This window comes from Saitoella complicata (genome assembly GCF_001661265.1).
Source record: "Saitoella complicata NRRL Y-17804 unplaced genomic scaffold SAICOscaffold_3, whole genome shotgun sequence".
In the NCBI taxonomy this organism is placed as follows: domain Eukaryota; kingdom Fungi; phylum Ascomycota; class Saitoellomycetes; order Saitoellales; family Saitoellaceae; genus Saitoella; species Saitoella complicata.
Genome location: NW_017566994.1, coordinates 673,186 through 694,053, shown reverse-complemented (window position 1 = coordinate 694,053; position 20,868 = coordinate 673,186). Strand labels below are relative to the sequence as shown.

General features: G+C 53.0%; 9 protein-coding genes across 9 annotated transcripts; 2 read left to right on the top strand and 7 right to left on the bottom strand.

Moving 5' to 3' along the window:
• Nucleotides 1-1,684: 1,684 nt before the first annotated feature.
• SAICODRAFT_29096 (uncharacterized protein) lies at nt 1,685-2,543 on the top strand. The gene has a single exon (XM_019167315.1). The coding sequence runs from the start codon at nt 1,731-1,733 to the stop codon at nt 2,262-2,264; it is 534 nt and encodes a 177-aa protein (XP_019026655.1). The 5' UTR covers nt 1,685-1,730; the 3' UTR covers nt 2,265-2,543.
• Nucleotides 2,537-3,286, bottom strand: SAICODRAFT_186793 (uncharacterized protein). Its single transcript, XM_019165997.1, has one exon. The coding sequence runs from the start codon at nt 3,115-3,117 to the stop codon at nt 2,809-2,811; it is 309 nt and encodes a 102-aa protein (XP_019026654.1). The 5' UTR covers nt 3,118-3,286; the 3' UTR covers nt 2,537-2,808.
• A 200-nt stretch (nt 3,287-3,486) lies between these two features.
• On the bottom strand, nt 3,487-4,158 carry SAICODRAFT_29093 (CKS-domain-containing protein). The gene is made up of 2 exons (XM_019167314.1): nt 3,734-4,158; nt 3,487-3,612 (listed from the first exon to the last, which is right to left on the bottom strand). Exons 1-2 carry the CDS (start codon nt 3,977-3,979, stop codon nt 3,529-3,531), a joined length of 330 nt encoding a protein of 109 aa, XP_019026653.1. The 5' UTR covers nt 3,980-4,158; the 3' UTR covers nt 3,487-3,528.
• A 109-nt stretch (nt 4,159-4,267) lies between these two features.
• Nucleotides 4,268-6,245, bottom strand: SAICODRAFT_29092 (Bromodomain-domain-containing protein). Its single transcript, XM_019167313.1, has one exon. The coding sequence runs from the start codon at nt 5,954-5,956 to the stop codon at nt 4,469-4,471; it is 1,488 nt and encodes a 495-aa protein (XP_019026652.1). The 5' UTR covers nt 5,957-6,245; the 3' UTR covers nt 4,268-4,468.
• A 211-nt stretch (nt 6,246-6,456) lies between these two features.
• On the top strand, nt 6,457-7,632 carry SAICODRAFT_29091 (saccharopine dehydrogenase Lys3). Its single transcript, XM_019167312.1, has one exon. It carries the CDS (start codon nt 6,496-6,498, stop codon nt 7,600-7,602), a length of 1,107 nt encoding a protein of 368 aa, XP_019026651.1. The 5' UTR covers nt 6,457-6,495; the 3' UTR covers nt 7,603-7,632.
• A 378-nt stretch (nt 7,633-8,010) lies between these two features.
• Nucleotides 8,011-9,273, bottom strand: SAICODRAFT_29090 (uncharacterized protein; the record flags this gene model as incomplete). The annotated part of the gene is made up of 1 exon (XM_019167311.1): nt 8,011-9,273. The coding sequence occupies exon 1, from the start codon at nt 9,073-9,075 to the stop codon at nt 8,011-8,013; it is 1,065 nt and encodes a 354-aa protein (XP_019026650.1). The 5' UTR covers nt 9,076-9,273.
• Nucleotides 9,274-12,233: 2,960 nt separating this feature from the next.
• Nucleotides 12,234-13,295, bottom strand: SAICODRAFT_186725 (uncharacterized protein). Its single transcript, XM_019165995.1, has 4 exons — nt 13,075-13,295; nt 12,964-13,023; nt 12,503-12,908; nt 12,234-12,446 (listed from the first exon to the last, which is right to left on the bottom strand). The coding sequence occupies exons 1-4, from the start codon at nt 13,199-13,201 to the stop codon at nt 12,392-12,394; spliced, it is 648 nt and encodes a 215-aa protein (XP_019026649.1). The 5' UTR covers nt 13,202-13,295; the 3' UTR covers nt 12,234-12,391.
• Nucleotides 13,296-14,535: 1,240 nt separating this feature from the next.
• SAICODRAFT_186697 (RNA polymerase I-specific transcription initiation factor RRN3) lies at nt 14,536-16,220 on the bottom strand. Its single transcript, XM_019165994.1, has one exon. It carries the CDS (start codon nt 16,048-16,050, stop codon nt 14,713-14,715), a length of 1,338 nt encoding a protein of 445 aa, XP_019026648.1. The 5' UTR covers nt 16,051-16,220; the 3' UTR covers nt 14,536-14,712.
• A 276-nt stretch (nt 16,221-16,496) lies between these two features.
• Nucleotides 16,497-20,056, bottom strand: SAICODRAFT_33540 (uncharacterized protein; the record flags this gene model as incomplete). The annotated part of the gene is made up of 4 exons (XM_019168297.1): nt 16,497-16,516; nt 16,562-16,590; nt 16,634-16,746; nt 17,339-20,056. 4 exons carry the CDS (start codon nt 20,054-20,056, stop codon nt 16,497-16,499), a joined length of 2,880 nt encoding a protein of 959 aa, XP_019026647.1.
• Nucleotides 20,057-20,868: the final 812 nt, after the last annotated feature.

Below are 20,868 nucleotides of genomic sequence, written 5' to 3'. Positions count from 1 at the left end.
GGTCTGGGGCGGCGACAACAAGTGGCGCATGAAGATCAAGCTGGAATCGACAAATCCGTACGCGCTGGACGAGGACAGGGAAGAGCTCCGCAACAGCTGGACGCATTCGGCAAGAATTCCGTAATCCTGACATCTGTCATCCACTTCGCATGGACCTTACGACATCACACTCATGCGCATATTGCTGATCAAACGTTTCGTTGAGCTCTCGTGGAATCCTCGTGCTGACATGCATCAATCCCCGACGTTCTCGAATCCATCTGTCAAATTGGATCCGGTGTCAGCCATCTCCAGCGCCGATCGCCATGACCGTTCTGCCTGATATGACACACGCGGTCAGTTGACCAGTTGAACAGCCGGATGTGGAGAAAGACCTGAAGTTCTGCATAGCGGCTATGCTCAGCTCGTCGTTAGCTTTCGGGGGGCGGTCGTTGGCGAGACCCGTGCCTGGAAGCGCCGGCGCCCAACCGCCAAATTTGCGCGCGCACGGACCAGCCTTCCCGCGACTAAATTAAAAACTCCGCCAAAGAAAGCGCACGGACCCAGAACATCAAAGACCATCGAACATCCACGTTGTCTACACAACGTGCGATCAGAGTCTCTTCGGAGTAAATGAGAAAACTGGGAAAATGAACACGTAGACGCCCTCTGTGTCAATGGCAAAACATGGTTGTTCGTCTTCGATCCCGAACGACCGTGGACACCCTTTGATCCGTTAAGCGGTCAAGCGAAACGCGTTCTCTTGCCCTTTGGACAGACGAAGACGATCCCGTGACCCTGGTCGTTATGCGAAGGTGTGGCGCTATACCAGAGCCGTCTTCTGCAGGGTCCCATAGGCCTAGCTAGCACTCCACATATCATGCGACCCCAATCCTCCGCATAAACAAACCCAACCACCTCTTGACCTTAAGCGGTAACTCCCAAGCGACAAGAGACGGGTGGCGACAGCGGATTGACTGGCCGGTATGAAAAGTTCCACCATTGATAGACGGACCAAGAACCGAAAAAAAAACTCTGGGTGACACTGTTGAATGTGCAATGTCGCCTTCATGGACGTCGCGTACGCCGCCGGAAAATCGTACCGTAACAAGCCTCAGATCAGCGCTCGAAGCCCATCTGGGTCCACCCGCTCAGCTTATCCTTGATCTGATACCTCTCAAATGACATCCGGCTTGATGAGGCCACCTTCATGCTCTCTTCTCACGGCAGTCGACGATCAGGAGGGTCCTCTTCCCACCACCGGATCCGTCGTTAATCATGACACCGTACCCTCGCGTGATCAACCCATACACCTGTCAAGCGAGAAATCCAGATTTCAATCAGACCTTATTTTTTCCGCCCAGACCGAATTGACTTCCGTTGCCCAGGGCATAAAGTTCTGGATGTTTTCGCCACACATGTCTATCGTCCCTGGCACCACGCGACCCCGCTTATATAATCCGGGCACAGCAATCATGCGTCCGAAAATGAAAATGGAGGTCCTAACACCCCAGCATCCTGCATTTCCACAACCCTCGTGATGCGTAAAAAGGACGCAGCCGCCTCCCTCGAGGTCCACGGACTAAGTTTGCCCACCAGTACCGTTATACCCTCCGACCTGAAAAAATACCTCCGACGAGTCTTTCGACTGCACCGTTACCTGTCCATCAATTCTCCTGACATCAGCACGTTGACAAGCGAAGATGATCAAGAAGGGAGCGCAGAACACCATTACCCTCCTTCAACAACAAATGCCATTCTCACCGCCTGTGTCACCGACTGAAACGAAAGGCCCGTCCAACCAGGCGATCAAACGCGACTCCGGCGTAAGTCTCCTTGGTACCCCACCTCTCACTCCCGCCACCAGTTCTTTCGCTACGAACACGCCGTCAGAGGTGGACGACAGCTACTTCCCCTCCCTTGAGATCCCGCTCATTCACGACGGCCCGATGTGCCCTTCCCTCGACGGCGACTATTTCGAACGCTGCAAAGCCTGGTCATGCTCTACAAGCGGAGAAGACAAACCGGTCTGGTGGAAGTCCACCACCACTACCAACGCATCCCTTCATGCCAATGACGTCGAACTCGACATGCACTACCCCCAACTGTACCGCAAACAAAATCAAATTTGGACTATGGCGACAGAATGGGAAGAGTGCGATGGACTCGAAAGCGACCGGACCAGGACGAATACGCCGATGTTGCATCCGGTGTTTTCGCGTGGAAGGAGGAATTCTGAGAGCGATGCGTTGAGGAGGTGCTCAGAGGTGTTGATGACGTTCTGAGTGGGGAGGCGAGGGAGAATGATGCTCATACCTCCGCTCGGCCCGATACTGGGCTGAGCAGAAGAAATGCACTGCCTGCTCGCGCCGCAATGCCAAACATGGCCTCGAGACGGCCGTGTAATGGTATCGCGCAGAATCGTACGGCCAGTCACGAGCACCCAGGTGATCGCTACTCGCGATAAAGCCTGAACACGTGGAGTAAGGCGAGCTTCTGGCCTGATAGACAGAGGACCTCGGTGTCCCGATGTACACGCTTGAGAATAGGGGATCACTCCGCCACTAGCGGTAGTTAAGAGATAGGATAGAGTTCCAGAACTGTTGTAATAGATGCCGATGCTGATGCCCAAGTTGCGTCTCAACCCCTACCGTGTTATTCCAGATTATCATTCGCCCGTAGTCGATGACGTGCCTCCACCGAGGATGCCGTTCTCCGACATGAATGCCCCCGAACATGCCGTAGTTGCCGCATACAGCCGGGTGATTGGCATCTCATGATCATATGCAACTCATTCACACTTCTCGCGGGTTTTGACTGCACCTGCGATTACAAAGCTCTCCCTTCCCTCACACTCTTCCGCACCCCAAACTTCCCTCCGATTAATTGACCACCAACACCCGCTGCCAAGCTCATCCCAAGCACAACCCAGCGGCCCCCAAGCCTCTTGACCGCGACTTCACTCATGAGCTTCTTCCTAATCATAACAACAAGTGGTACGGGTGCATGGATCGCCAGAAACCACGGAACCGTGAACTTGTCGGTGTAATGCGAACGAATGTGGCCAAAGGGGAGGTTGAGCAAGAAGGACGCGGTCAATCCTGTACAGAGCGGTTTGAGAGGTAGTGGTGATGCCATTGTAATGTATAGTGAACCCGTGGAAGCGACGTGCTGAATGAACGGTCCCGGTTCTGCGGTTCGAACGTACGCGTGGGTTTATGCACGCACAGATCAGCCGTACCGTACCGTAATGCATTTTGGCTGAAAAGGGCAATTAGGGACATTATATTATCTGATCCTGCGTCATTATGGAAACGGGATGTATGCTCTACTTTTCACGAGGTTTACAGGAAGAGGAGGTCATGATCAATGTGAACGTTCGATATGCGTGTATTCCGTCCGCTTCATGGCCAGCGCACCTGATATAATGCCAACTGTCCCCAGTCCTGGTATGCCTTGCTTTCGTGCATTCTGCTGATGCGTGTCTTTTTCGTATCTTGTATCGTACTCTTGCTTCACTCGCAGTCCACTTCCCATCCTTCGCGTTGCTCACTGTCCGAAGTCCTTCTCCCGCTTGAACAGCAAAATGTGTGGCTCTGGGACGTGAGTCTCGTAGTGTTGCCATCCCAAAGACTATACGGATGTTAGCATACATCCAGTCGCGCATTTAAGAGGACGCAAAGATCAATGATCCGGCAGGTTCTAATCCATTTAAGATCCGTCCCGCGATCTCATTGCTTTGCCCGAAACATACCTGGGTAATACCAAGTCCTCTCCACTCCTCTTCGTGCAGAATCTTCAAACACCCCGTATCAGGGTCAAAGTAGTCCTTCGGAATTGCCTTCAACATGGCCTTTGGCAACATGACGTGTCGGTACTCGTAGTGGTCATCGGAATATCTCGCAGAGTAGTGGATGTCATTGATGAACTCTTCGAGGCGGTCACGTTCGGACTCGGTGAGGTAGCGTGGACGTCTTGAGGATGCGATGCGGGAAGCCATAGTGTATGTGACGTGTAGAATGTCGGTATCGAACGGGAGATTCGGATGTGGACGTGACAGAGAAAGCCGAGTGATTTAGCGACGACGTGTAGCTTAGAGTCGGTAAAGGAGCGTATAACAGCTGGTATCGGAGGGTTGTTGATTGAGTGTTTTGATGGTCGTAGAAAGTTCGTACTCCTGTGTTGATGACCTTCAGGGCAGGTCCCCGAGGAATTTGGAGGAGTGCATGTCGATCTGGACACGGTACATAAATAGGTCGTAAACATTTCAATTACATTAAAAGATAACTGCGAAAAGAACGGTTTGTTATCGGTGAGCTCGCCCTTTATTTGATGGCCATCACACCACCCTCAGTGACAGACTCCGGCGCCGGCAATTGGGTAGGGTATAGGTGTTCGTAACTCCATTCAAGATTTACCGCCCTTGAAGTCTGCACGCCCTCGTTCCTTTGCGCTTTACAACACTCGTTGTTGTTCCATTCTTCCTCCCTTATCCCCTCCTCACGACCAGCACTACAACCCTCTCCCTCCCCTCCAACCCAGCATCCTGTCCCGGCGATGGTGCAATCGCAATCTCACACTCAACTCTGCTAGTCGCTACGCCTGCTAAACTAACTGGAAATCCCCCACCCGCACCCGCTTCAGGACTAGGATTAACGCGTCGTCCATTACACACAACACTCAACGAAAACTGGCCAGCCCTGATCGGAGGTAGAGTCGTATTAAGTATGGGCGAGACGGAAAGAGTTGTAGTTGCAGCAGGCACGGTGATGGTGTACATCTGTAATCTGCTGAGCGGGCTAGGTGGGATTCGAAGTGCGACGGATGGACCGGAGATGTTGAGGAGGGGTATAAGTGCCGGGAGCTTGGGATCGCGGAGCCATGGGTCTGGAGCGGGAACGTACGGCGCAGGTTTAGGTGGTGCCGGTGGTGCAGCCGGAGCAGCAGCGCTCACGACATCAATCTGCTCCTCCTTGGTCTCAGCTGGGGCGGGTACGGGTGTACCGCCTGTTCCAATATTGAATTTGATCCGTGGCGGTAAAGCGCTTGGGGGTGCAGGCGTTGCAGAGTTGTTGCCCAGCGTGAGTTTCAACTTGGGTGCCTCAACAGCTGGTGTCGGCGGCGGAGGCGGTTGTATCTCTCCTAATTCAATCCGTCGCTTCTCGATCTTCTTCCTCCAGCTCTTCTGCATAGCCTTGGCGTCCTTCCAGATGGGGCTTCCTTCTTCATTATACGAAAAGGCATTTGAAAAGATGAGTTCGACCTCCTTATCCAAATCACCTAGCGATTCGTAACCGGGTGATCGCATCTTCTTCAGGATCATGTTGAAGGACATTGGCTCTTTGATCTTCTGGTAGTAGTCGGCGTACTCTCGCTTATCAGGCAGACTCATGAAGGAAACTGAATACGGGATCGATTTGGTATTCTTGATGTGTGTGATCTCGTGGATCAGTTCACGCGCAGCATCGAGGACGGATTTCTCCATATCCGTCTTCGACCCATACGCAGGCAGAACATCCTCCTCATCAGTCAGTTCCAACTCGACATCGTCTTCCTCGTCATCATCGGCTGGAGCCTCTCCCTTGAATCCCTTCACGACCTTCGATATAGTGATCGCATCCTCGTATAATTGCGACTCGGGCGAGTTGTACGTCTTTGCATTACTGACCATCAACAAGAAGTCCTTCTTGCAGTCAGATAATCGAGTGTACTCTCCATTCTTCACCTTACGCTGAATCTGGTCGATTGCGATTGGCTGCGTGATGATCTTGTAGTAATCCGGGTATGCCTTTTTCGGGACCAGCTTCAAGAAAGGCGCAGAGATGAGTTCGCCCGCTTCGTCAGTCGCATCAATGACTGCTTGGATAAGAGCGCGACAATCCTTCAGCACGTCGGATGCACCTCCCTTGGCGGGGGCTGATCGCTGTCGCTTTCGTGGCTCGTCGAGATCGGGCGACGCTGCGTTTCGCTTGCTCATTCTGAGAGTAGTCGCGGCCGAATTGATTGATTGAACGACCTGGTTTCGTCGATTCGCACGGTGCGCTGTAGAGCTTGCAGTTGGTTTACGCGCTGGTGTTTGGGCAGACGCGTCTTGGTGTTGCGTAGTGATCCGAGCGAGTTGGAACAGGAAGGGACTACAAAACTCGCGCTGAAGACTGGAACAAACTCAAAGAACGATGCGTATTACTTCGATAATGGCGAAGTATGCTGTGAGACGCCGCAAAATGCTCGGCGGCGTAAGCTGAGTTCAATGGTCGTGACGGCTCGCGAAACGGACGTCAGCTCAGTCGTCAACGTTCATTCGGCAGAATCAATATTGCAGTCGGGGCATGAAACCGTGATAGTTTGCTTATGCATATTCAGAAATGGATATTAGATATTGTAATAAGATCCCAATGTATTTTTTTGTCTTACGGCTATGAGGCCATCTAAGGTAACAGAGGCGTATACGTACCGCGACATAAGATTCCTCGAGCTCCTACACAGATCCACAAGCAACCAATAACCATTACAATCATGTCTGCTCCTCACCTCTGGCTCCGTGCCGAATCCAAACCCATGGAGCACCGCTCTGCGCTCACCCCCACTACCGCCAAGGCCCTCATGGACGCCGGCTTCAAGATCACCATTGAGCGCTCCACCCTCCGCATCTTCGACGACGCTGAATTCGAGAAGATTGGCGCCCCCCTTGTTGAGGAAGGATCCTGGAGAAATGCCCCCAAGGACGCGTACATCATTGCTTTGAAGGAGTTGCCTGAGAATGACGATACCCCACTTCCTCACGACCACATCATGTTTGCGCATTGCTATAAGCAGCAGGGTGGGTGGAAGGATGTTTTGGCGAGGTGGCCGCGTGGTGGAGGTGTTTTGCTTGATCTTGAGTTCTTGCAGGATGAGAGTGGCCGTCGTGTTGCTGCATTTGGATTCCATGCCGGTTTCGCAGGTGCGGCATTGGCGATTGAGTCCTGGGCTTGGCAGCAGACTCACAGTCCAGAGAAGCCTTTGCCGGCTGTTACTCCTTACCCCAATGAGGGCGAGTTGATTTCTCACATCAAGGATGTCGTTGCGGAGGGTGTCAAGAAGAATGGTGGAGAGTACCCCCGTATCCTCGTCATTGGTGCTCTTGGACGTTGTGGATCTGGTGCAGTCGACATGGCCCGTAAAGCTGGTATCCCAGAGGAGAACATCATCAAGTGGGATATGGCCGAGACCGCTAAAGGTGGTCCTTTCCAGGAGATCATTGACGCTGACATTTTTGTCAACTGCATCTACCTCTCTCAGCCTATCCCCCCTTTCATCTCGCCCGGGTTCATGGAGACCAAGGACCGCAAGCTCCAGGTCATCTGCGATGTCTCCTGCGATACCACAAACCCCCACAACCCCATCCCCGTCTACTCCATCAACACCACCTTCGACAAGCCCACTGTTCCCGTTGACGTCCAAACCGGTCCTCACTGTACCGTCATTTCCATCGACCACTTGCCTACCCTCTTGCCTAGGGAGTCTTCGGAGGCATTCTCGTCTGCGCTTTTGCCAAGTTTGTTGCAGTTGAAGGATAGGAAGAATGCAAGAGTTTGGCAGGATGCAGAGAAGTTGTTTGACGAGAAGGTTGCTACTTTGTAAGATATAGATGTGTGCACGATAGATTGATACGAGTAGGCAAATGCAGATGAATAGACTGACGTTTTCTGGTGTTCCACGAGCGGATGTTGCTGCTCAATTGCCTCGGTCATAACACATACGTGGTCTTCGACATCGATACTACAGTGTCGGGATGTCTGTGACCAGGACCGCTTCGAGATTGGACGATGCGAACACAGATAGGAGTGACATATCGAGCAGGCATCCTGAGCTTTTCTGACACCCGGCCCATTGCGATACTATTAGCTGCGATTGATGTCGAGACATTATTGGAACGGGAACAATACCGTGTATCAAGATTTTCATTAAGTGTACTCGGCCTTTAAGTATTGTAGTTAAGAAGTCATCGCTATGGTATATCCCGGTTTTACATATCCAAATCCTCTCGTATTACCACTTCTTGCAGTTCAAAGGCTTGGCGGTAGCAGTAGCCTTAACAAACACAACAACGGTCTTGGTAGCAGTTCCCTTCTTTCCAAGAGTCACAGTCTTGGTAGACCACTTGGTCGCAGCCTTCTTAGCCTTAACGGTAGCGGTGTAGGTGACGGTAGTGGTGGGGGTAGCAAGGGTAGAGGCAGCGTTGGTAGTCGCTGTGGCGGTGATGGAGTGAATGTTGGTGAAGGTGGGGGCATAGGTGGTACCAGTGACAGTCTTGGTGTAGGAGGTAGACCATCTAGTGCTCTTGGTCACGGTGACGGTGACAGAGATGGTAGAAGGTGTAGCGGTAACGGGAAGGGTGGTAGTGGAGGTAGTAGTGGCGGTGGTGAAGTAGTCGGAAGGAGTGAGGTTGGCAATGGTGGTAGTAGTGGTGGCAACCTCAGTCTCGGTCTCGGTGATGGTGGAAGTCACGGGCCCAACAGTGACATCACGGCGTCCACGCTGACGTGCGGTCGTGGTGGTGGTGGAGCATGCCTGAGTAGTGGTGGAGGTGGTAGTAGAGGTAGCGGTGGTGGTGGAGGTGGTAGTCGACAAGGACAAAGTGCTGGTGGTGGTTGCGGAGGTGGTGGGGGTGTAGGTGGAGATGACAGTCTTGTAAGACTTCTTGGGAGCGGGGGTGTAGTAGTTCCACTTTGTGAAGTACTTGGTCCAGTACTCGGTAACGTCCCTGGTGGGAGTGATCACCTTGGTGAAGGTCTTGGCCTTCTTAGTCACGGAAGTACGGACAGCAGAGGAGGTAATTGTCGAGGTGATGACGGGAGTAGTGGTGGTGTAGGCGGTCGAGGTCGCAGAAACCACGATGGTGGAGTGTTTGCCAACCAACGCTGGGTTGACAGTGTAGACGGTCTCGGTAGAGGTCTCGGGGTAGACGGTGGTCGTCAAAGTAGTAAGGACAGTCGGGGTAACAGTAACCTCGGCGACGGAGGAAGCGTTATTGAGCGCAGTGTTCGCAGGGGCAGCAGAAGCCGAGGCAGCGAGCAACAAGGCTCCAGCAGAAAGGATCGTCGAGTAGAACATCTTGGTATATGGGATCACGAACTGCCGTTAATCAAAGTCGCCTGAAGAAAGAACAGATAAGCAGAAAAGAGCGGGATCAGAACAGCATCTTATACCCCTCCACCATCACTACTCGCCTTCCGAGGATTCAGATTCACCTCGATGGAACTGTCCAGCGCCAGACGCCTCTCAGCCATTCGGCGTTCAGTTTGTTCCAGTATTCCCGGATCTGGGAATCGTTCCTTTCGTTCTCGCGTGCAACGGTCGTGAATTTGCCTCGAGACTGGTCTGTGCGCGCGTGGTGGTCCGTGCGCCAAACTCAATGCGGTCCAGGAAGTCTAGAGCGAAACTCGGCAAAACAACAAGGTCAAGGATTTGTCATGGACAAAGCTCGGTCCCAAACCAGCTGTCGAGGTCGTACCAGGATGCTGGATCTTGAGACGGCGACGTGTGCGAATGCCCGAGTCCACCGAACATCTCCTTCGTGAATACGGCCGATCCGGGGTTCTCCCATCCCGCCCCAGCTTTCCCATTCCATACTTTTTCCTGCCGATGCTTGCCGATGCTTCTGCAGCTGAGGCGATCGTTGCAGAACTGACAGAGCTCGCGGACCATAACAGCTGATTGACGATGCCGCAGCGGGCTTCTGGCGCGCCCCCACGCCGGTAGCCGGAGCTACTGCTGTGTGCAAAATTCTTGACGTGACTTTCCCATGTGCGCGCGAATCGCAAACTCCATATGACAAAAACCCCTAAAACAACATAGATAAAGGCCTCGGAGGTCGAGTAAGGGTTCAAACTGATCATACCTATCGTTAGCAATCACGTCGTGCCACCGGTTTTGGGCCACAAGGCCTCCCTCAGTTGCTTCATGCTGAAAAGGTGTTTTCAGTGAAAAGAAAGATACGGACCCTGGAAGGCACTACGGATGCAGCTCTGGGTCCCATGAGATAGAGGGAGCTTGGATGAACATGTTCTGCGTGTGGTTTCTTTGATTCTACCAGTTTTTGAGGTTTGTGGGTCCAAAGAGTGTTTTCGATGTTTTCATGCATATTCATGCAACATCATGCACCTGGGCCGAAATCCTTCATAATGTCACAACTCTATGAGAACCGGTACTACACGCGTTTCGAGGACATCTATCGATTCCTAAGAGTCTGATCTATCGACCTCTACCCTGAAACCGCCCTCCCAAGCCTTGTCTATGAAGATGGGGGGGTTCATGAAACTATCCCCGCGCAGATAGGCGGTAAAATGCGCCGCGTCAAGAATTTTGCACACAGCAGTACTGTACTCATGCAGCGGACAAGCTGGACGCAAAAAGGTAATCTGGTTCTTCCGCTGTCCTCGGATTCCTGTTCTTCGACGTAAGATATCCGCAAAGAAGTCTAAAGGGAAGGCAGTGACCTCTCGAACCTGCTCCTCTTGCTCTTTCACTCTTTCAAACCTCTTTTACATACTGATCATCCGGCGCACTCCTTGATTGTTTCCGCATTGTCCTGACCAGTTTTTCACAACCTCCTCCCACGGTTTACAGTGATATGCTGCACATACTTCATCGCTCGTCTCTTCCACAACCGTGTCACGGGAAGTCGTCGCACTTTCTCATCCGCTGTCCGTTTTCACCAAGTCACAGGGACCTCTCCGTGCATCTGAAGACTGGGTGCCCCATATGTCGTGGGAACAAAACATACACACTATGCTGAGCTGCTTCTCCAGTTTTACGGCTCAACTTCACTACCGCTTCTCGGACATACACACAGGGCTTTGCTGGTGCAACGCAGCAACCGAACTAGCAATGGAATTTATGCAACAACCTTATAACGCGTTAAGAGTGAGAGCATCGACGTGGATGCGTGCCCGCGGACCGTGACATCTGAATGTCACATAGCACATTCCTCCCTTAAACCCTGTCAGCTGCAGTGTGATGGGATGAATCTCATACACTTCAATCCCTAATGACGCTGGCGCATCTCCCATTATCAAAGGCAAGACGTGATTCATTAACATGGTTCGTCCATGGTGGTTCGCATGGTACCCACTGCTCGAACGATTTCAAAAGACTTAAACCATTCCAATCAATAGAACTTATAAAAGATTCTGTACATGGCCTCGAAAGCAAGACTTACTTCCCACTTCCTAAGCAGTGCAGCCTTGGTCGCGTCCGGGCAGCTGACCGGATTAGGCGTGAGAGCATTAGCCTGGGCCAAACTGTTAGCGTGGGTGATTTTTTCTATACCCATCCCAGTCCTCCTCGTCCAACTCTCCTCCGTGCCAACCACCGTGGCACGGTCACGTCGAGGAGACCGGGGTTCTGACTAGCATGTCGTAGGGGATGTCAAAGAACTGCTGAAGGAGTTTTCAACTCGATCAGCAGCATCTCCTAGCATCGACGCGGCCATCTGGCTACTCCGGTCACCGGATTGTTCGCGGCGGCAGTGTCGAGGCAGTGTCGAGGCAAACCGGATTGGTATCGTTCACGCTAGTCGGACGCGCTCACGCTAACATTTGCACAGAGAAGTCTCAACAAGTTCGCCTACTACAATCACATCAACCAACCAACCCGCACGTAACTCGCGACACTTCGAAACTTCGAAATTTCATCGTTTTGCTGAACGGATCCGCTGGAACTCGCCTTAGTCGACGTACAGCCCGCCGTCACCGAGTTCGAGCATGTCAAAGGCCCCTGCTCAGCCGGTGACGTCCGGGTGGCGAGCGCACGGTCGATGACAGGTTAAAATGGTGCCGCAACAGCTACGAAAATGAATCTTCGACACTTCATCGCATGGTGTTGTACGCCTTCTGCGTCAACCCGTTTCTACATGCGATTCAAAGGGTGGGACGCGGAAGGTGAAGCGGAGGGAGTGGACCTTGTTTCGCACGGTGTCGGTGGTCGGGAGCATCTTGACGAACGGGGCCTGTACGGATCCCCGGCACCGCTTGACATGTTAACAGCCAATAACCACTCACCACAGTTCAAAGGGTACAAATGTCTATTACATTGGCCATCGCCGAGCACCTGACGATGACACGAAACCCCCAGAGTCTAACTCAAACAACTTCACACAGGCTCCCATGATCGTGTATCCATGAACCGTACCCCAGAAACATAATCACTCCGTCCTAACCACATGCGCACAACACACTATCGCTCATCATTTCAAGTTGTCCAGATGATATCCTGCAAACTGATACTTTTCCTCGTCGGCTGCGCGCCATCTCTTCCTCCTACTCCTTCACCACCATTTCTTTCAGGCGTCGGCGTCTTCTGCCCCTCTTTCTCACTCTCACTCTCACTCTCACTCTCCTCCGCCCTCGGCGGCGTAAACTCCACCTCCTCATTTCTCACCGTCCCCGCCGCCGGCCAAATCGTCGCATAAAGCTTCGCATCCTCTCCAACATTTGTCAGCGTACTCGGTAAATCCGATCCCATCCCCGTCTTCACCCACGGCGTCTTGAAGAACTCGAACCAATCCGCCAAAAATTCACTCTCGATAATGAACCCATCCCGGAGTCGATACCGGTGCGCGAGTCGTAAGGTAATTTGTCGTTCGATCGAGCGTCCGTCTTCGGCTGTTGAGTGTTGGGTTCCTTTTAATGCTGATATCACCATCACGAGATCGTTCTCGGCGAGGGTTGAGGTTGATGTTATTCGGGCTTCCTGGTAGTGGGAGTGGTAGTAATCTCGGATGTGTTTGACATAGTTTGGGCCGATGCCGGCCTCGACCTCAGAGAAGTTGGCGTGGTGGAAGTGGTGGGACGGGTGGATGACATCGAGGAGGACGTCGTCGTTGTCGTCTTGGGAGTTCCACCATTCGAGATACTGGTGGACGATGCTTTTGTTACGTTTTAGAACTGTTGGAGGAGATATTAGCCGATGATGTGATGATGGATCAGGAAGAGGATGTACTTTGATCGGGTCTGAGCTGGGTATCTGGGGTATGTGTTGAAGGGTAAGGAGCACGTCTAGCTGTTCCAGACACGTTAGCTCAGACGACCGAAGTGCGGTTCTGATCCATACCGGAGCCAGACAAATCGAAAAGAGATGGAACGAGCGATGTATTGGGGTCATTGGCCCGAGACCTCTCAGTCGACTCGGCGGGTATGTGAGAGAAGGCGGGACCCATTCTTATGGCAGCAACGGACATGTTTGGTCCTACCACATCTGATTTTGAGGGGCCAATCGAACCTTATAGTCGACACGGCGAGATCCGATCTGTTGAATGACGTCCCCAAAGCCCCAAGCCAGACAATTTGCAAGGATTCAGCCTAGAGTGATGTGATGTGATATTGTAAACCGAAATAAAAAGAGCGGGGCGGTCAAAAAGGCTGCTTGGATGACTCCCTTGCTGCCTCCTTCTATGCCCGAGTTTGTCAACCGTAATCTTAATGAAACACGTTCGACGTCGGTCGGGTTCGGCAGAAGCCGTGATGAAAGTTCACGATCCGGGCGTCTTGGAAGGAACCCCCCCCGCGGAAAGAACCGTGTGCCCTCCTGATCAGCCAATTGCAATTGAGCTTAGGCAAGTTAAACTGATTAAGCTTTCTGAGACTTCACGCATTTTCAGAGTTCCAAGACAGGTCTTTCGACCCTTTCGAGTGGAGATGTATGCAATCTCGAGGTGTTTGCGAGCGAACCGGCCGTTGCGCGTGAGTGACGTGACACATCGTCTCACCCAGCAAATGCCCAGATTACGGCCGGGATTGCAATTACAATCACCCTCAACAACCCCAAGATCAGAGCCCCTCCAGTTCCTCCGACGGTCCATTGCCTAATTCCTGGTAGAAGTGTTACCTCCCTCCCCGCCTCCGATCTCCTCGGGCCGTACCCCGATGACCCCCCCATGAGACGGTGACGTAAACCCCGGTATGATTAGCACGGCATTTTCCAGGCAATTCCGGAAATTCACTTATGCCATTAGCCCCAGAAGTCGGTAACGAACGATCAAAATGGGTCTGCAGGGAATTCGAGCCGAGAGCGAACTCGTGAGGTGTGCCGCAGCCCACGCTTAGACAGCTTTAATGAGATACCCAGTCATGCCAGTGAGAACCATGGCCGGACGGTCACTAACGCCTACACACAACCTTCGAAAGTTCAACGACTGGTTTTTTTCCCTCTCCTCTCAATTGCAATGCAATCGGTCCGCTTGTGTCACCGGCTCTTAATTTTCGAATTCATACGTCGACTTATCGTGAGTCTGCAATTTGGGTAACATGGTACCAGAGACGCCTGCTTCCGGATTTGAAAGCATGTGGTCCGACAATAATCAGGATTGCGACCCGGATAAGCCGGGTGAATCCATCAATATCACGATCGTGCAATCCGTTTCTGTACGCGACGTGGGTCATGCCATCCGACCGAGAGCTCCATCTCCGCGGCTGCAACCGTGATATCAATTACGTAATTATGCAAATGTAGAATCGTTCGTTGCCGATCGATACTGCCTCGCGACGACGTGATCCGGAGCTGGCTGCTGGACGTCGGTACTGGTATAGGATCAATCATGATATCTTGATACGAGATAGCCAAAAAGCCTGATATAGGTAACAAACAAAAGAACTCCAATCGCCAAAACGATAACCGATACCCAACCAAAAAAGCATGTGCAAAAAGACCTCACTCCACACACCACACCCGACTCATTTTTTAGGGGACAAATCAGTCCATCATGCTCTCATCCATATCCTCATCATACTCCTCCTCACTCTCCTCGTCTTCGTCTTCGTCTTCGTCCTCCTCCTCGCTGTCCTCTTCATCATCCAGCCCCGGGATATTCTGCCACTCGACATACATATCCTTAACGTACCCCTGACTCCTCTTCAACCGATACGGATCGAACGGGAAATAACTCTCCACCTCCTTATTCAGATTCGCATTCATGTAATTCCCCGCACCGCCCAATCTTCGGTTTTGTTCCATAACGGAGTAGGCGTACAGCAACCCAAGATGATTCGCAACCCTCGCGAACTGGGAAACGACGACAGGCGAGCACACCTTGAGGGGGTTGAATCTGGACAGAATAGCCCGATTAAGCACCTCGAGCCCAGGAGCCCACTTATCTGTCTCCCCATCCTCACCCTCCATCACATCCTCATTCTCCTCATCATCCCCCTTCAACTCCCGCCATCTGAAGCAAAAGATGTAAAACACCGCCTGCACAACCGCGTAAAAACCTCCAAACTTCCCAACATCAGCACCGACGCATTCCTCCTCCCTGTCCTCGATATAGGTGTGTAGCCAGGTACACAACATCCCGACGACGGTTCGAACGGCGGGGCGATCGAGTTTCTTGGCACGAGCGACAAAGGAGGCGACGTATGCTGACGCAGCTTGTCTCGCAATTTGGGGTCGGGAGGGATCGAGTGCACGCTCGATCGCGACACCGAGGAACGCATCGATAAACCTCGGACTCGTCTGACTTGCCCAAAAGATGATAAACTGCGTATACCTCGACCTAAACGTCGACAAAATCGTCGTGTCAAATGCTTGGAGAAGGTACTCAAAAGAGATATCCGAGAAAGCGTCAGAGTTCATGATACCCCCGGGGGTGAGTAGCGCTGGTTCGCTGAGGAAGGTCGGAGTGAGGTAATCAAACATCACCATCAACATACAATCGAGCTTGTCGACCATATCCTTGATGTTCTGCACGCTCATCTCCAGATCCTCATCATCATCCTCATCCAAATCAGCCGCATCAGCCTCCGCAATCTCCGCCAAGAGCTGCGCATGTGGACCCTCCTTAGCCGTAGCCATAAAATTCGCGTCACTGATGCCATTTGGTACGTCTTCTTCTAGGATTTCGTGCTCTTCGTCTAACTCGTCCAAGTTCACCTGGATCTCGACATCAATCTGGATGATTTTGTCGATGAGGAGGTTCATGACTTGGCCACGAAGGACGGGGGCATATTGCAGGACGCGGAGGAGGTTGGTGACGTAGGTGACCTGAGCAAGTTTGTTTTCGGACTTGTGAGGGAATTCGGCAGAGAGGACTGGCATGAGGGATGGGGTCGCTGTCGGGACAAGCTCGAGGATATATTGGAGGGCGAAGTGGGCGCGGTCATGGATGAGCGAGCGAGGTACTGGGTCATGGTTAGGAAGACGGCCGAGGGAAATGGGTACTGCGAACAGGATCAGTCGTGCTCAAGATCATAGCTGACCCAAATGACGTACCCAATGAAAGGTGCTGGACCAGCATGTGGGTAACCAGCGGAATGTATCCAGCATGTGCCGAAACAAGATTCCCCAGAAACCTCACGTATGCTCCCACAAACAGATCATCCCTTCCAGCCCAGTGGCATCCGATAATCGCCCTGACAAGGATACTCGCCGACGAGTCCAACCTCGAGACGTGATTAGTCAAAGCTCCCAAGATCTGTCGAAGCTGAGAACTAGAGGGAGCATCAGGCGCAGTCGGCTTAACCGTAAACAACCGCTGCAAATCCTCAAACGGCGAATAATCTCCCTGTTCACAAAAAACAGTCAGCGCACCACTCCAACAATCAGACACCAGAAGCAGAACGACAAAGGGTGACAAACCTTCAAACGCGCATCCAAGGCATTGCTAACAAAAGCCAAGAACATAGTTTGGGAGAGTTTGGCATCCGTCTCGGTCTCGGCTGGCGCCGTCTTGCTGGCTGAAGTGCCGCCATTGCTGTTTGGGAGTTCCAGGTTTGGAGTTGTAGATGATGAAGACTCGGTACGTGGAATGATGGATACCATCGAAGAACAACAAATGCAATGTTCAAGAAACGGTCAAACGCTCAGGGTATAGGTAGGCTAGGTATGCAAGGGAAGGCGATCGCGGAAGAAGGCTTTGCCGGCAACAGGTGCGTGACGATTGGGACAGGAGCTCGGAGTGCGATACAGCACGTAACAGGGACAGTGACAGCCCAATCCAAATGATCTTCTTTTGCAATTGCAGGCTGCTGCAACGGATGCTCAATCGAAAGGCTGTAGGAGAAGCCCTTGTCGAGAGCCGGTGAAAGCAAACCGGTGCAATCCGAGCGGCGACTTTTCTTCCAGTTATGGCCAGGCACGCACAGCACAGCGCTTGCGTCGCCCAGCGTAAGTAGCATTGGGACTGTTGTGGAATAAGAAGGTGTAAATGGGAATCAATTTAAATCTTACACCTATCCGTAACCCGGTTTTCCTACTCTTCATCCTCGTAATCCTCATCATCACTCTGAGGCCCGTACAAGTGCGCATACCTCTTCCTCTCCTCCATCAACCTCATCCTCTCCGCCTTCTCCTCCGCAGCCATCCTATTCGCCTCTGCCTCCTCCACACTCGGCGGCTCAGCCAACGCAGCATCCATGAACGTCTTACTAAAAGTCTCAGCCTGACGCTCCCATTCCAACAACTGATTGTTGAAATCAGCAACGCTACCACTGTTCGCAGCCTTATTCGACTCCGTAAACTCGCGGTAGGGCTTCTGCTCATCCAGACTCATATCCCTCCAAGCCTTCCCCAACAACGCACGAATCTCATCCCTACTAGCCTTCGCATTCGGGTTCCCAGTGCGCTCCTGATGAATTCTATCAGCCTCGGCCTTGATCCTACTCCAGCTCTCCTTCTGGAAAACCAAGAAAGGGTTCGCGGGCCGTCTCTTCGCCTTCATCGGCTTCTCGCCCAACTTCTCGACCAAGGCAGCTTCACAAGCCTCCTCGGCAGCCTGCACCCTTTCACGCTTAAGCCTCTTCGCCTTCTGCGTCCAGCTCTCCTTGTACTGCGTCCTCCTACTCTCGACCTTGACCTTCGCCATCGCAGTCGCGATCTCAGTAGGCACAACGATATGCTTATCAGTCGGCACGTTAATCGGACCAATAAAGTGCTCCAAAACCTCCTTTGCGGCTTTAAGACCAGAAAGGTAGGCTCCGTGGACGGTGGCGGGATGCGTCCGGCACGTAGCCTCACCAGCAAAGTACACCCTTCCATCGACATCCTTCTGCAAAAGATCATAATCCTCACCCGTAGCCTTGGGGCCCACGTAGGAATATGACCCCTTCGCATACGGATCCTTCTTCCATCTAGTAACAATCGACTCACGCGGCTGCAGCACATGTTTCCCCGGGTGCATCTTCTTCAACACCGTCGTCGCTTCCTCGATGAGTACATCATCATCCTCCTTCTCCACCGCCTCCGCCGCATTGCCCGCCATGAGCGCAACCAACACGGGTTTCCCAGCAGTCCTATAACAATTCCAAAACATGTAGAACCGTCCCCTAACATCCACATAGCTCTCCTGATTCATCGGATCCTTCCCATTCTCCGGCTCCCTCAACACCCCAACCATATCCGCCTCCCGATCCCAGAAACACTCATCATAAACAAGCACGACCTTATTCAACAACCCAAAACCAAGCCTCGAGATCGCACCCATCTTCCACTCCGGCAACGCCGGCTCAAACGCAACATCCCCACTCTTCAACACCCCCAACGGAAGGGTAACAATAACCGCATCAGCCCCAATCACATCTCCATCATGACAAATCACCCTCACGGGGGGCTGCTGATACATCGTTCCATTAATCATGGTCTGCGCGTCCGAATAGACGACAGTCTGTACGCTCTTCCTCAACTTAATGTCCAACTTCTCCGGCGCCAACGCCAAAGCCCGCGCGAGTTGCCCGTACCCCCCGACAACCATCGAATGCGCCCCGCGGAACTCATTCCCATCATCCTGATCCCAATGCTTCAAACTCAGTTTCCGGAGGTTAGCGGCATTAGCATACTCCAAATTCGCGTAATGCCAGTTGACCATCCGCATGTCTTCCGGCGTGAGCTTCGCGAGCTCCTTGAACTCGAGGAGGATAGCGTCCATGGTATCCCCAAGCGTCGGTTCATCCGCAGGACGAGGCTGGAAGGTTTCAACATCCCTCTCCTCAACCTCGAATCCAATCCTCCTCAACGCCTCAATAGGCGGAATCTTTCCCGCCGTCCCGGTCGCGTGCCACGGGCGCCCGGTCATCCTCTCCAACCCCGCCCCAAAAACACTCTCATTCGACGGCGTCGAAATACCCGTCTCCACACCAGCACTCATAGGCGGAATCTCCGCCTCCCCCTTCTCCACCTCCGCAATCGTCTTACCACCCTCAGAAGATGGATCCCGCCCTAAATCCAGATCCCACTTATTCCCCTCCACCAACTTCGGTTGCACCCTCGGCTCCTTGAATCCCGCCGCGCGATCAAGGACATCGTTAAACATCCTCTCAACCCGTACATCCCGCTCTTTATCGACCTTCTGCCCAGTCTCATCATGTAAGTCCGTTTCCCTGAGGTGGTGATACGGCAACGCGAGCTGTTTCTTGATGAGAACACCCAACGGGTTACCATAGTCAAAACCCGTAACGATCATCGCACCCATCTCCGCCGTACTCTCCCTTCCCTCACCCAAATCAAGCTGCTCCCGCGTATCAGCCTTGATCGGACGCGAATACACCCGCCCTCCGATCCGGGACCGAGCTTCGACGACCATGACTTTGGGTAATTCCTCGTCCTCCGGGAACTTGTTCGCGAAATGCTTGAACAAACCCTCCAATTGCCGTGCAGCACTGAGTCCCGCAATCCCACTTCCCACCACAACGACGACCTTTCCTGACTTGGATCGCTCCGGCTGCACCTGTCCCAAAACCTCCAGCGGGCTAGGAATTGGAATGACTCCGTTATTGATATAACCCCCTCTGACGAGATACTCGAAAATCTTCTCCGCCAACGGCACGAACCGATCATCCCTACAAACCCCAAACGCCTCCTCCCTACTCACCGGACAAAGGGGATTCCTTAACCAGAGCCACAACACCGCATTCCTAATATTGAGATAATTCGTGACTTGGACATGATTGATCGCGCCTTTGAAGGTGTTGTATTCGTCCTTGGAGAGTGCGTAGGGTGGGAGACGGGAGTTAATGGCGGCTTCGACACATTCGCGGGCCCAGTCTTTTGCAAAGATATTTGGAATACAGGATTTGGGACGGCCGGTGAGTGCGGATGGGTGGGTGCCCATCACGAATCGCACACCGGGGGCAAGCTGGATCGGAGGTGCGGGTTGGGCTGGGATTGTTTCGTGTTTGGGGAGGGGGGTGAGGTCGTCCTCGTCCTCATCCTCATCGTCGCCCGTCAATTCTTCGCGGAGATGAGAGGGATCGATACGGACACGCTTACTCTGACGGGTCGGCTGTGCCGAAACCCGTGTCGCTGGAGTCGGTGTCCCGAATGAACCAGGAGCGGGCGTGTGTACAGCTTGTTGCGCAGCAACAGCCGGACTCGGCGTAAAGAAATCCGGACTGTACGGCTGAAACGCAGTTTGTGCGCCCGCGTACGCGGCCTGGGGGTAGGAGAGATATTGCTGGTACTGTTGGTATTGCGCAGCTTGTGGTGGTGGAACGGGAGGACGTTGGTACGCCATTGCGTTCGCGTATTGGTAGCCCGCTGCGGCCGCAGTGTAGCCATACCCAGGATACCCCGTCGCCGCGCTCACGGCCGGAACTTGCGCCGTCGCGGGCTGACTCCCCGACCTCTGCGCACTCTGCGCCGCCGCCGCCGCCGCCGCCGTCGCGTTCAGTGTTTGCGTCGGATCATGCTGCTGCAAGATACTCCATAACTCCTGCTCCGTCGTCGCGAGCTGGGGTTGCTGTTGCTGTTGCGCCGGTCGCGTCGCGGTTGTCGTGGGCTGGGAGACGCGACTCGCTAAGGCCGCCGAGGCAAGGTTCTCGATACCATACATGTTCCCTGTTCCCTGTGCATTGTCTGGACTTTGGTGGTCGGCCATTGCGATGGACTGCGGAGTTTATGTATCGGTGATGGAGACGGGGGGGG

Coding starts and splice junctions, on each gene's coding strand:
- SAICODRAFT_186697 (XM_019165994.1), bottom strand. CDS start 16,050: ATGCCAGTCCTCTCTGCCGAATTCCCTCACAAGTCCGAAAACAAACTT.
- SAICODRAFT_29091 (XM_019167312.1), top strand. CDS start 6,496: ATGTCTGCTCCTCACCTCTGGCTCCGTGCCGAATCCAAACCCATGGAG.
- SAICODRAFT_29092 (XM_019167313.1), bottom strand. CDS start 5,956: ATGAGCAAGCGAAACGCAGCGTCGCCCGATCTCGACGAGCCACGAAAG.
- SAICODRAFT_186793 (XM_019165997.1), bottom strand. CDS start 3,117: ATGGCATCACCACTACCTCTCAAACCGCTCTGTACAGGATTGACCGCG.
- SAICODRAFT_29093 (XM_019167314.1), bottom strand. CDS start 3,979: ATGGCTTCCCGCATCGCATCCTCAAGACGTCCACGCTACCTCACCGAG. Junction 3,613..3,733: donor GAGGACTTGGTATTACCCAG/GTATGTTTCGGG, acceptor ACATCCGTATAG/TCTTTGGGATGGCAACACTA.
- SAICODRAFT_29096 (XM_019167315.1), top strand. CDS start 1,731: ATGCCATTCTCACCGCCTGTGTCACCGACTGAAACGAAAGGCCCGTCC.
- SAICODRAFT_186725 (XM_019165995.1), bottom strand. CDS start 13,201: ATGTCCGTTGCTGCCATAAGAATGGGTCCCGCCTTCTCTCACATACCC. Junction 12,909..12,963: donor CCAGCTCAGACCCGATCAAA/GTACATCCTCTT, acceptor CTCCTCCAACAG/TTCTAAAACGTAACAAAAGC. Junction 12,447..12,502: donor TTCGAGTTCTTCAAGACGCC/GTGGGTGAAGAC, acceptor CAAATGTTGGAG/AGGATGCGAAGCTTTATGCG.